The sequence below is a fragment of the Haliaeetus leucocephalus genome, unplaced genomic scaffold (assembly GCF_000737465.1).
Source record: "Haliaeetus leucocephalus isolate CR32 unplaced genomic scaffold, Haliaeetus_leucocephalus-4.0 Scaffold668, whole genome shotgun sequence".
NCBI classification, from domain to species: domain Eukaryota; kingdom Metazoa; phylum Chordata; class Aves; order Accipitriformes; family Accipitridae; genus Haliaeetus; species Haliaeetus leucocephalus.
Window position 1 is genome coordinate 5,306,314 of NW_010973104.1, and position 13,609 is coordinate 5,319,922.

General features: G+C 37.8%; 1 protein-coding gene across 1 annotated transcript in view; it reads right to left on the reverse strand.

Moving 5' to 3' along the window:
• Positions 1–4,590: 4,590 nt before the first annotated feature.
• PLCG2 (phospholipase C, gamma 2 (phosphatidylinositol-specific)) overlaps positions 4,591–13,609 on the reverse strand; it is a 65,755-nt gene continuing 56,736 nt past the window's right edge. Inside the window, exons 29-33 of the mRNA XM_010579670.1 lie at positions 12,808–12,922; positions 11,360–11,527; positions 10,684–10,772; positions 7,055–7,239; positions 4,591–6,239 (exon numbers count right to left, since the gene is read on the reverse strand). Coding sequence (XP_010577972.1) covers positions 6,197–6,239; positions 7,055–7,239; positions 10,684–10,772; positions 11,360–11,527; positions 12,808–12,922 — 600 coding nt within the window. The 3' untranslated portion in view covers positions 4,591–6,196. The remainder of the gene's footprint in view (positions 6,240–7,054; positions 7,240–10,683; positions 10,773–11,359; positions 11,528–12,807; positions 12,923–13,609) is intronic.

Below are 13,609 nucleotides of genomic sequence, written 5' to 3' on the forward strand. Positions count from 1 at the left end.
ATTGTTAAAGGAGTCTCAGAAAACAAAAATGCCTAGAGAAACCAAGCTAAAAGTCTACTGCCACCTGTGTCTAGAAGATGGAGATTTTTGTAGTTAATGATGACTGAAGTCAACATTATTTTTTGAATGTTGAGTTCTTTTCCTGAGAAGTTTACCTTTAAAAAAAAAATAAAAATCACTATTGATAACTACATGTTTTGTTTTGCTTGAAATCTGACTTTCCTCCTCCTTCATTCCCCTGCCACTGTGTACACCATGAAAGAAACTAAATTTAATACTTAGCTTAAGGACAGCTCAAGAGAGAATTCCCCCCTCCCCCCCAATAGCAAATAAATTGAGGGGGCCTGGGGCAGCAGTGTTTGTGTAGCAGGAGTGTTGCACTCCTTTATAAAGAGCTTATGTGCCTCCAACAGAGTGCTGATGGCAGAAGGGCCACTTTCCAGAAGTCATTAATATACATCATCATAGTCTGCACAAAGAAGAAACCTTTTTAATAAAACAGAAAAAAGACAGTTGTTACCTCATGAAAGCATTGGACCGCTGTTCTCTTTCCAACAGGCCCTGTTTTTTCAAGTGAAAACCACTTGGTTATTTTCCCCTTTAAGTTCTCCGATTTTGACACAATATTATCAGAAATAGATTAAGAAATTTTAATGACAGCACAAGCTATAGACAAAACCAAAATGTACAAGAAATTGCACAAGCCTGTTGCACAGAACCATAGCATCAGTATTTCATGCTAAGTCTTGTAAAAAGATCTTTTTAAGATATGGAACATAACTCCTGTGCCCCAGAGGAATTTCGTCTGCTATTTGTGATCTTTTTATTAGCAAAACTCAGCTACTGCCATTCATAATTATCTCAATGGTGGGGTTGGTGGAAAAATCTATGAAAGTGTCCTAAACTCATGAAGCCTAAGCCCACGCTGTTGATACTGGCTGAGGTTAAAGCCCTGGGTAGCTTTTTATCTACAACAGAAAAGGAAGCTCCTGAGAAGACCAAAAAAAAAAAACCAGGAATACCAAAACTCCTGCAGAAGCTGGGCTCAGCATGTGAACCTTTTCAATTGTCTGGAGTCAAGGACAGAACTTGTCACTGATAACAGAGGAGGAGGCATTATTTTGTCCTAAGGGCCCATGACTTCTGCTTGAGCACAGGGTACTAAATCAGGCACTTGTTAGGAGAAACAGGCAGTGGCTTGGCAATGGCTACCTCAGACCACATCAACAGTCTGTCAGTATATTCATTAATTCCCTGTCATTCAGCTCCATCTAGTAAAAAAAGCAAAGTCCTGACTACAGAAGAGGTGAAAGCTACTTTTCCTCTTTCCACAATGAAAACAGGAAATCTGTGGCTTAAGGAGATACTTCAAAATTTCTTGAAAATTACATATGTATAAAGCCAGTCACAGCTGCTCTATTTTAAGTATTTTACAATGAGAATTCTCTGTCCTTCTTCCTGTTTTTTATTTGTTATTACTGCTCTTGCATGAATAGCTAATAAATTAAGGTAATTAATTCAAGTGGTGTGTCTGTTTCCAAATTTTAATGTTACCTGTTTTCCTGAAAGTGAATTACCAGAAATGCATCTAAAAACTGAAAAAGCAGAACTGAAAATACAGCACAGCTTCAATTTTTCCTAGTCCTCAAAATGATTTCACAACTGATAGGTGCCTCACTATAAAGAATGATGCTGATGTTTTAAATGAAGAGTTTACAAATCTTTGGTCAGCTGCTAACCTCGCATACATAGCACGTCAAGGTAAAATTTTGCCAGACATACCCGAACAACTTATACTTCTAATACATATATAAATATATTAATATTAGAAGTTTAAATACCAATCATTCTTAAAGTAGACCAGTCTCCTAGGTGACCCAACCAAAATTTTCTTTCATTGCTATTTGTTACTAATTTGCACATATTTTCAACAATATAGTGGCATATTTAATAATTAGTGATGTGATCTTCACAGAAAAGTGTCCTGAACACTAATAATTTACACATATTGTAAAAGATCTGGGGATTAAACTGCAATTCAGGAGTACACAAGTGTTAAGAGAACTACTTCTGCTGTATTTTAGTCAAGCTCACCATGCCCCATTTTCATGGAGTAACACCTAAGAACATAGACTAGTAGTGAATGAAAGTGCATTTTAAATTCTTTTAAAACTAGCAGCTGGGCATGTTTATAAATACTGTTATGGATCAGAAGATAAATTTGGCTCCCAACTGATTCTGAAGGTTAATTTTCATTATATGTAACTTCTATTTCTAATGATATAAATGGAATTTCACGCTGGAACAATGTCAACTAGTTGGACTGCACTTGGAAATGCTGACACAAGACTATAGCAGAATTCAACAACTGTGATTCAGCTTCCATGCCACATTCAGATTTTTACAACTAGCTTGGAGAATTCAAAGATAATCTTTGGTACATGGCTAATGCCATCTCATCATCTAGAAGATTAGTTTGAGAACTGCAAAACTAAAAAATACATTTGCAACAGGGAAACTTATAGATGCATTGGGGTGGAAAAAAGTGAGAATATAGGTAACAAAACACCTGAATGAAGCAATTTTTTGGACTTCAGAACTCGTGCATACCAATATTCACAGATTAAAAGGTGATAAAGACCATGTGGCTCATCTAATGACCTCCTAGAAGACCTAGGCTGCAGATACCTCATATTGATTCCTGCTCAATATATATATAATTTTTATCAAAAGACTGAGAAAAGTTTTGTTCCCAAGACACCCAACAATGAAAAAAATCACAACATAAAAGACAGCGTGCACTCACTCAGCAGCACTACTGCCCATGCAATTAAGGCAACCTTATGGGCAGAAATAAAGCTGATACAATTTTATGGTGAACATCAAGATTACTGTGCTTCCAAATTAATACAAACTCATCTTTGCCTTGTTCAGATTTTATTGTTTGAGTGGATCCAAATCTGATGCTCACTAGGGCTGAAGTTTATATCTACCTATCACTGAAAAAGGTCGGTTAGGAGTTGCAAGTTAAACATGATCTTTGACATTTTCCTTCTGCCCTGCTTGTTTGCAGCCAGATGAAGTGCAACAATAACCATGTCTATGGAAACAATCAATAAGTCAGTTCATCTTAAAAACACAGAAATGCCCTTCCTCCAACCTCTAGCAGAACACACCACGACACACCAGCAGACCACTTTTCAATAAGAACTCACTCATACTGCCTCAAATGACTGGCAAAATTCATGAAATTCAATGAGCTGTGCTTAAACAAAGAAGCATCTGGCATCATTCACATCGCTGCTGCGATATCACAAATTATTTATTAAAAATAAGTTATTTTAAGGATTTAAAACAGTTTCTATAAGAATATAACAATTTAACAGATATTGTTAACTTCAAAAAAAATTTATAAATGTTTTTCCTCCTAGATTATAAAATTAGCACACACATACAAACCTACTTTCATACTAAGACAGTTGCAACTGTAAAAAAGTTGCTACAGAGTCTGCCCTGACCAAGAACTGAGAGGTGAGGTTTTGGAGTTAAAACACAGAATGCAAGAAACAAAAGAGGAGTTTGTACATAGCCTTGCCCATCACTTGCAAGTCAACAAAACAGTCAATGCAGTATTTTCCTTCTGAATACAGTGTAACATTATACTCTGGGGAGAAGTCTTACTGTAAAATGAAATGCATTTTCATAAATACTGAGGGAGTGCCTCATAACTTTTGACATCACATATGTGTGGAGAATGTGCACAGGACTTTTCCAAGGACTATAAAATGTGCCAATTCTTAAATATTTGCACAGCAGCAGCACAAGGAACTCCTGTGTTCATCACACAATGGCTGTCCCGTGTCAGGAATATATAAACCAACGAAAGAAGCCAGGACAAATAGACAATTTGGTTATGTCTGCTCTGGAACTGAGCTTAAAAAAAAAAAAAAAAAAAAATCCTCACAAAATGAAACAAAAAGCCCAACACAGCCCGCAGCAACAGCCTCAGGGTTTGATCTCCCTAAGCCCTAGCATCTTGTAGCCTCCTATTTTTTGTGATCAGTCCAAACCTAGCTGCTACTCAGCTGTCTATAAATCCTGTCCCACCTGTAGCAACAACTTCGGGACCTTCCAGACAAGGCTTTGGGCCACCTTGTCTCATCAACACTGACAATACAGTGTTCTCACAACATTAAATGGAATCATGGAAGGCTGGTGAATTAAATATATAGCACAGGGACTGATCGTATGACAAACTAAGCATGTCCTGGAACATGCTACAAAATGCATGCACACCAAAGCTCCCCCGCCTCTAGGAACAGCAACTGGATCATCCCATTACACCTGGATACTGCAGATAAGCCCAGCTTTATACAGCAGTCTAGGTTACAGCTCCACCTTCCAAATCCACAGTTGCTGTGGTTTTTTCTTTGTTTGAGGTGGGTTTGCACCCATCTAATCCGTGAACAGGTCAATCACAACTGGGTACTGAAGAGATTTCAGGCAGGAGGAAGAAAAGCAGAATTGCCTTTAACTTTGCTCTCTTCTCTTTTTCAGTTGGGTGATTAGTAATTAATTTCTTTATAATAAAAAAATTTACAGAAGCCACCCCATTGTGGGACACACTATCATAGCACTTTCATCTTCGAGACAAGACTGTCTTTACAGAATAACTAAAACCTCAAGGGGGTTCCTCAAACCGTCATCTGCAAATGCACAATGGCATCAATTAAGTGCCTCTTGAAACAACAGAAGTCATAGCATGGGGAGCAAGAGAAACTGAAAATTGCTGAGGCAGCTTCATCAGGCCATGAATCCCAAATCCATGCAAGTTTTCTGTGATCAGAAATAAAGCACTATGTATGCAGCATTTTATGCCTCAGGCAGTCACTTAGACAGAAAAACTTAACTCCTCTGCACACATTTGAAAGTTAAAGTCAAGCTTACAGATGGCAAAACTCCACCCATGTAGAGATAAAGGAACTAGGAATTTCACAGTAATAACACAGTGCTAGCACAAAGAACCAACACATACACAAATTATGACAACTGGTGTTAAATATGCCATCAAAGGACTTTGGTTCTGCTCTGGCAGGAAAACACACTTGCTAATCTAACAAGTTTTCTCATCTGTAGCTCCATGTTCTTCATTTGATTAAAGCCATTAGAACGATGTACCTCTATATTTGTGCATACTATCATTCTTGGATTAGATACATTTTGGGAAAACAGCCTACATTTACAGAACACTATCATTTGACGCTATCATCTAAGTAGGACTGCAAGATTAAAAAACGGACAGTTCATTAAAAAATTCATTTCTACGCACATTAGCAGCTGAAAGGATTTGAAAAATAATACTATACCAAAGTAAATGCTTTTCAGAATTTGAAATATGCTTCCTTTCCGCAAACAAACAGATATTTCCTACTGCATATCTTAAAACTTCTCCTCCCAGTGCCTTGAGGTTGTGAACACAGGTTCACAGGGGCTATGAATACAGGTTCACACATCGTTCCTTTCTTAAACCTTTACAAAGAGTTCAACAGGAAAAACACAACTACAGTCACAGAGGATATTTGGTTTCAACAAAATTAACATATTATCTAGTTGTCAAAAATGTAACAGAAAACTTTTAACAAGAGACAATACAGTATGAGCTATCAGCTGCCCAAAATATTTTATACAGTATCAGAAGTACAATCTGCTGCCTTGGGCACTGTAACATACATGACGTGACAATGCTGGTGTAGGAGTGCTTTTACAGCATTTAATAAATTAAAAACTCACTAACAGTTAATCTTAAGGAGCCAGGTTGTTAAAGTGGTGTGATTCCATGCATGCAAATTGTTGTGAATGTCTTATCTATAGCCTGCATACATAAATATAGTAGATTATTTATACTTGTACTTCAGGTATTGATAATGAGAAGTGAGGTCTATCCAACTACATGCCCTCAAATTTTAAAAATCCTGGATACACAGAAGGTCTGGCCTGCACAGAGGGTATGCTTTGTACAGAATATAAATTAAACCAGTTTTTCTTATAACAAGAAATTAAGGAAACCCATCTTTCCTCCTCCTCCTCTTCTTCCAGTCATTCAGTCTGATGAGACCGTCATTGAGTAGGATGGCCAAGATAAATTAATATCTCTTCCTGAATTGCACCATAAAGCACGCATCAAAGAATGATTGCTTTAAGAGTAGAATTTGCTGTTACTGACTTTCTTCTCCTTTAATCTTAAGGGAAAAGAAAAAGAAAAAGTCAAGTCTACTAAGAATTTCTCAGAGGAAAACAGTCTACCAAGTCCAATTTACTTAGATATGAACAGCCAGTAATGTATCAGCAACAAGCATTGCAATTTTTTTTCCTCAATAAATTGGATTAAACCAGTGATTCATGCAGCTGTTCAGCACACGTAAAAAAGGGTAAAAGTATTTAAAGAAAGTCTTCCTCCCATCCCATCTTGAGGTCTACTCAAGACTTCCTCCTGGTACATGAAGCCTCTATGTCTGTCTCCCTCAGACCCAGCCCAAAGGTGGCAGCAAAGGAGAAGGATCCTTCCCCTCAGCTTTGGGTAACGTACTGACACTTAATTTACAATTCTATGCTGTTACAACTCAATACTGTTTTTGTCTTTTTGTGGTTTGTGTATCCGGAAGCGTCTTCTGTTCCCACATATCTAATATGCTAACGACATTTCCAGGCACATAACTTTGATAGTGTAGAAGGAGTGAGGTGGTTTATTTATTTGGCTGTATATACTTCCAGGCTTTCCTCCTGGAAAGCAGGAGAGGAATATAAACTCACAGAATTACATGTTTCACTGTGATCACTGAAACTGGGATTTCACTGAGCAGACATTTCACAGCATCTGCTGACCTCTAGCGGCTTGCAGCCCAACCTTGCTTCGCTGCAGCCCTTCCTTGCTTCAGATATGCTCATTCTACACTCGCCACTCTTTAGATGCTCGTCTTGATAAATCTGAGATTTCCTTACCATAGAACCTGTCTAGGTAAAGCTGCTTGGGAAAGGAGAATGATTATCAACCCACCTGCGGTTGCATGTCTCTTGATATATCTGTAGTTTGTGCTCATTCACATTGAATTCTTTTAATATAGCATCTCTGTTAGGATTCCTTAAATTCATATGCGTGTCATAAAGAAACAGCTGGTTATTAAGCTCCTCCTGGCGCTTCCGAAGTTGCCGACATGAGGAATAAAGCTCTTCTTCACTTTCCTTCAAAAGAATATTGGAAATCAACAGAATTTGTAAGACACATACCCAAAATGACACAGAATCAACATAGTTTAAGGGATTGTTTTCCTAAACACATTCCATTAGCTTTATAGAATATTTTATACAATTAGTTTTATAAGATGTTTCTGGAATGTTTACAGGAACAAACAAACTAAGAAAGCACTTAAAAACCCCCTCAGACCCACAGTATGACCAGCCATACCCCCTAATGGGGGCATCAGGGGACATTCCAGCACAAGTCATGAAATGTGTATATCTAAACACTTCTACTGAAGTATTTTTCCCTAATAAAGCATGTCAGTCTGTCGAAGAAAGGAAAGCAAATGGTGTATCATGATGGGTTATCAGATTATAACAGTTTTTAAAATACTTTTTTAAAAGTTCAATTTTTCACTCTTCCATCATATTTGTGTATTATGCGACATACTACCAATCTTGGTGCTTTTCTATTGAAATCTAGACTCAAGTTTGAAATATTGCCTAGTAAATAGGACCCTAACAGCAGCAAGTACTCAGATGATCAAGAAAGAAGGACAGATCCTGTGTTTCTATGTAGCTATGGCAATTCAATACTTGCAGAGGAACTGACTATTTGAAGAATAATTTGCAGCAGTCTGAGTTTCTGTTGTTGTATGCGGCCCACAGTAGAAAGTCACAGTATATTCCACAAGCATAAAATAATCACCATGCCTCCCTTTATGACTTCAAATTATTTTAATACTTCAGAACTTTGGATGCAAAAGCTGTCTCCTTTATAGAGTTACTAGTGCGGAATAGTACTGGCAGGACTGAAGTCTTAATTTTCACATCAGCAGCAAACCAAGATACTCATCCTACAAGAAATGACATGCAATCAATAAATGTAATAAATCCAAACATTTTCAGAGGTGGCATACTAATAAGAATGCCTATTTCTGCACTCAGTCCGGATCTAGGAAAATTGATAGGTTAGCAACATGCTCAAGGGGTTTCAGTCAGCGCAACAAAATCCTTTCCTAAACCTTCTTTTTCCTCCTGAAACACATTCCTACCCAGGTATGGGTTGAAGCAACTGAACAGTCTCAGTGCTATGCTACTGATGAAGATTTTTAAAGTAATTTTTTAATTTTTTAATTTTTTTTTTTTTAAAGGGGAAGGAAACTTTCTATTCCCAAAAGGAAAAGCAGATTGCCAATTACCAATTTACAGGTGTAATCATCAAGATGCCATGTACTACTATTTGTTCTTGTAAATAAATGTATCCACAAAGCTAGACTTTCAAGCCCCGTTTAAGAATGTCCACTTCAATCTTTATGTTAAAAAACATATATACCATTGAGGCTGATTGTAATCAGAAAATGCTGAAGAGATACACACATTTTCTGAAGTAAATATATCAATTTTCAAGCAAATAAGAGGTACTTCTAAATTTAACAACCACCTCAGAATAGTACAATTACAGTATCAAGAAAACAGGTTAACTTCAACAGAAACTGCATAAGGCCTCACATAATAATTCACAAATGTGCATGCTTACGTCTACAATATTCTTGCCTCTCTATTCCTGAGAAATTCCACAGCCATCTGTAATTCCCCTTTATAATTCTGCATTTCATCTCCAAGAGTATGCAGATGGGCTCTGTATATAAACAGGCCTGTTACTAAGTTATATCATTTTATAGAGGGTCATCATTTAAAGAAAAAAGCGCAGAAGAACAGATGGAGACAGCCTTGATCTTTTCTGATGCTTCTTGAATGATCTGGCAAAAGTTCTAGAAGTTGATTAACTATGGCAAGTCTTGGTTTGTTGCAGACTGCCAAACAAAAGGGAAAATTTTTGTAAGTTCTCCTGCCACCGCATTACCACCCAGAAACATCAGACATTGTAAAAATACAGAGCTATGCTGCATCTTCATTTGGCTTAACAAGCAGAAGGGGCTTCAAAAGTGTGAAATGTGCTACTGTCAAAGGACTCAGTGCTGACAGATTGGGAGACATACTGCTGCTATGAACAACACTTAAAGAACTACTCCTGCCCCAGGCAAATAATGAACTGAATTTCTGAGGAGAAACCACAGCAGGAGGAATTCGCAATATATCTACAAGTGACGTCCATGCTCAACGTATTAGGCAGTGGTGAGCTGCTGCCAGTTTTCTCAAAGGCAGCAAGCCAAAAAAATAGCAGTTTATCAGGCCTCCTCTAGCAGACTTGTGCCCATGAAATATGAACATTTTAAACATTATCTTCAAAGGACATAGGTCTCTCTTGTTTACACACACACAGAGACACACACACACACACACACTTGGTCTCAGCTTCTAGCCCTCTCCTGCTCTCATGTCTCTGCTAGCCAACAGAAGGAACCTACCAAGGCTGCCAAACACGGTCGTTACACACCGTCATTTTACAACATGTGTTATAAGGTGGCTTTGTAAAAACCTTGACAAAGGATGTTTGGAAAACGGTCGCCACTCCTTTGTGAAGAAGAACGTGGCAGAATTCAGTAATTTCCATTTCAGTGTAATGCAACTCCAGGCGCAAATCCCTCCAGAGACGTAATGATTTACAGTTAGCAGAAGTTGGTGTTTTAATCAGTAAAAATAAAATATGCTGGTGTGAACTGCAGTGTAAGCCTGAATGGTTGTAAAAGACTACAAATAAGAAGTTGGACCTTTCTTTTTCCCTGAAACTGAAGGGTACGGGAAAGCACCCTGAAATACTCACTTCCCAGAAGCATCTTTAAACTTTCATCACATGGCCTCTACACCGGTGCATTTAAATTATATGAAATATTATTGCAATAGAGTCTGAGAATAATCCTGCTTCAAATCAACATATACAGCAGCACCTTTGGAACACCAACAAATGCTGTTCACAGATCAGCCACTTTAATGCCTGGCTTCATGAGCAAGGATGCATCATTATTTTTTCCCCTGTATGTTTAAAAATACTGGTACTTCAATCAGGTGTTTTAGAGGCTTAAAAGAAACAGATCAGCACTTCTATAGGAACCAGAATATGTCTTCCATATGATGGGTTGTTTATTTTAATGAAATACTGGGAGAAATTACTATCTTCTCTTCATAAAGTGATTTCTTTTTTTGTAGGACCTTTAAAAAAAAAGATTATTCTATGAAGTCAAAGCTGAATTTAGCTAGCTTTGTGGCATCAGTTAGTTAACAGGGGAAGACAATGACCATGCTGTTACAGCAAAAACTAGTGGAGGTAATGAGGCTTTGTTAGTGCATTATTTCTTTTAACAACTATGTAATCTGTCCCCCCAGAGGGAGAATAACTCAATTTGGTCTTCCCAGAACCTGCAGAAGAAATGCCTGAAAATAGCACATTAGACGCAGAACAGAAAACTAAATCCTCATTTCCTGGTTTCCACAAAAAACTGATAACATATATGAAGTGCACAAAAAAACCCCAGTGGTTCTCACCAGAACTTGTTGCATTTCACAGTGAACTAGAAGTGAAGCCAGCTCTATATCTTCACTATAGCCATTCTTGAGAGGAACTGATCTAAAACCTGGGGTGGGGGGAACATATACAAAGGACAATTAGAGTCAAGGCAAAGGGTTATCTGCTGTCACAAAAATGGTGCCTACAGTCCTGCGGGCTAACAGATTCTTCATTGCTCAAATGTTCTGCTGCTGAGAACAGGCTTTGCTATGACAATTACAGGGAAGCAAAAGGCAAGAATGGTAAAATTGAGAAACACATGATTTCACATGCTCTTGAAAACTAAAGCCAGAAGCAGAGGAAAGCAGAAAACTTACTCTACACGCATCCACATCTAAGGTAATTAGCAAAACAAATGCACCGACATCAAACCAGAAGAAGAATCTTCCCAGATTTTACTCAGAGCACATGACCCTGTTGCTGAGATGAAGTATGTGGTAAAGAGAGTGCAAATTATTCTACATAATGCTTTCCTCAATCTCTTTTAATCTCTATATGATACACAACCAGTATCATAATAAACAATGGATTAAAGGAACTCCTATCAAAAGAGCACTTGTCCTTTGGCACACTGTAGCTGCTACTGAGAGCAAATACAACAATGCTGAACAGCATCTTTCTGACTTAGCCCCTTATTATACCCATTGGTCTTACCTGATTTGATTCCTTTGATGGGAAAAGTGGCGTGTGCTAAGAAATTGGGATCACTGAACATATCTTCCTCATAAACAACAAAGCGCAGAAACGCTAGATTTGGATCATAAATTTCAAATTTCACTTGCTCCGGACAGGGTGCCCAAACTGGATTAAGGCCATTGTCATCTGTATTGAAAAGGAAACATTTGCAGTATGAAGCAATAATTTCACCTCATTCACATATGGGTATGTATCCCGGGACATTTTCTGGGGATACAAAGGCCCAAAAATCTATTTACCATCTGTCTCCTGTTGTAACCTTCTTTCAGAAGGTTTGTATTTGTTTATTTGGGGGAGGAGATAGGAGGAGACTTGGCAGGGATGGAAATCCATAAAGAAAAGCCATTTGTATTTAAACATATAAAACCTCCTTGGATGTGTATTTTTAAAAAAAAAAAAAAAAAAAAGAGCTAATTCATTGCTCATATTCATGAGCCTCATGCTCTGTATCAGAGTAAACGCATGAAAAGCACTCAGAAGACTAATGTACAAAGGCCCAATTCTTATAGTCATTTATAGAACACCGAATAATTTGGTATGTGTGACACAGTCAGGAGGTTTGTTCTCTAAAGCCTTGGCACTTCCCACAAAAAGTTAAAATCATAATCCTCTTCTCTGAAGTGCTGAAAAGCCACAATGCACGTTCTGTTCCCAATTCTGTGTTTATTTTCCACTGGTATCAGTGGTTTGGATAATTAAAACCAAAGCCTCTTGTCTGCTAGAGGAACACTGCTGCATCCAAAAATATTAAACAATGAAATATTAAGTGGCTGAGATACTATCCCATTTCAGTGCACTTAAATGAAGCTTGTGTACACACAAATGCACATGCACACAAACACAAACACAAATCCCTTATCCAGAACTCACCAGGACCGAGCTTTGATCAAACTTCCATTGCATTGCAAGTTATACTACTTTACAGCCCTATATACCCAAGCTGTCTCCAAGGGGATGTCAGTCATAGAACCCAAGTTTAAACAAACACAGTCTGGATCTCACAGTAGTAACTCCCCATTTGGGCCAGACTTTTGGGAACTGACTAGCACTGTTGGAGGCACTTTCAAGACAGCAATTTTTTAAAATATGCAAATGCACAAACTTATACATACGCAAAAACATAACAGAATTGTGGCGCTTTTTTTGTGTTGTTACAAACTGCAACAGTACTTTTTTTTCTAAATTTGAAAATACTGAAATTTCTCAAATTAACTGGCCCTGAGGCAAGCAAGAGAATAATATTGCATGACTCATCAGTTCAGAGCAATAGTTAACTTATTCCTCGCTGTATAGGTTGCTGGCCAATTACAGAAAACATGAACTCATGGTTATCCTCTACTCACTTTATTTAAGCACACTGGAAGTATAACCATGTCCCTACAACACAGAAAACCACAGATACTCACTCACAACTGTTGTCTTGAATTTGTTGTTATCATATTCAGCCCCACAAATTTCTACCTCTACAAAGGGACAAGCGATGCTTCTACCAGGTTTAGGGAGATGACGAGCACCTAAAACCTGCAAAAGCAACCGTAAATTATAACCACCTCCAAAGGAAACTTGGCACCATTATTTCTGTACAGAAGGTAGCCTACAGAAGTAGAGGGAGGGGGAAAAAAATCCAGAAGAACATGCAAAAATATACACTCCCTCTCTTGAATATGTTTGCATGTATTAAACATACTATCTGTGCCCCCAATAATAATATCTTGCATTGTTTGAGTAACCCAATGATTTTCATTGTAAGATACTGTAGCTGACATTCATTTCACACAGTATGCAGTTCCAGACCAGGCCTGTAACATAAGTTTTGTTATCTTTCCTGTCTTTATTACACATCTATTTTAAGACATTCCTGCTTTACATTCACAGCCCCTGTTTACCTCTTCTCTAAACTGTAGTGAAAAGCAGTTAATGTGTTTCTTCTTTCTCAGAAAACATATTTTTAAAGGACATTTCTTACTGTATAGCAACTGAGAACAGAAAGAAGTTGAATTCCTGCTGGGCACCAGAAGACAACATGGCATAATTTTCAAATGATAAACTCATCTCTCCATGAAAAATGAGAATGACATTCTGATTAAGTCACAGGGTATTAAATATGAGGGGGCGGGGGGGGACAGCTTATTATTTTTTCTGCTTAGTTTCTGTATTTTATTACAAATATCTTTCTTCCCCACTGGAAATCTCTGAACTAGTTACTCT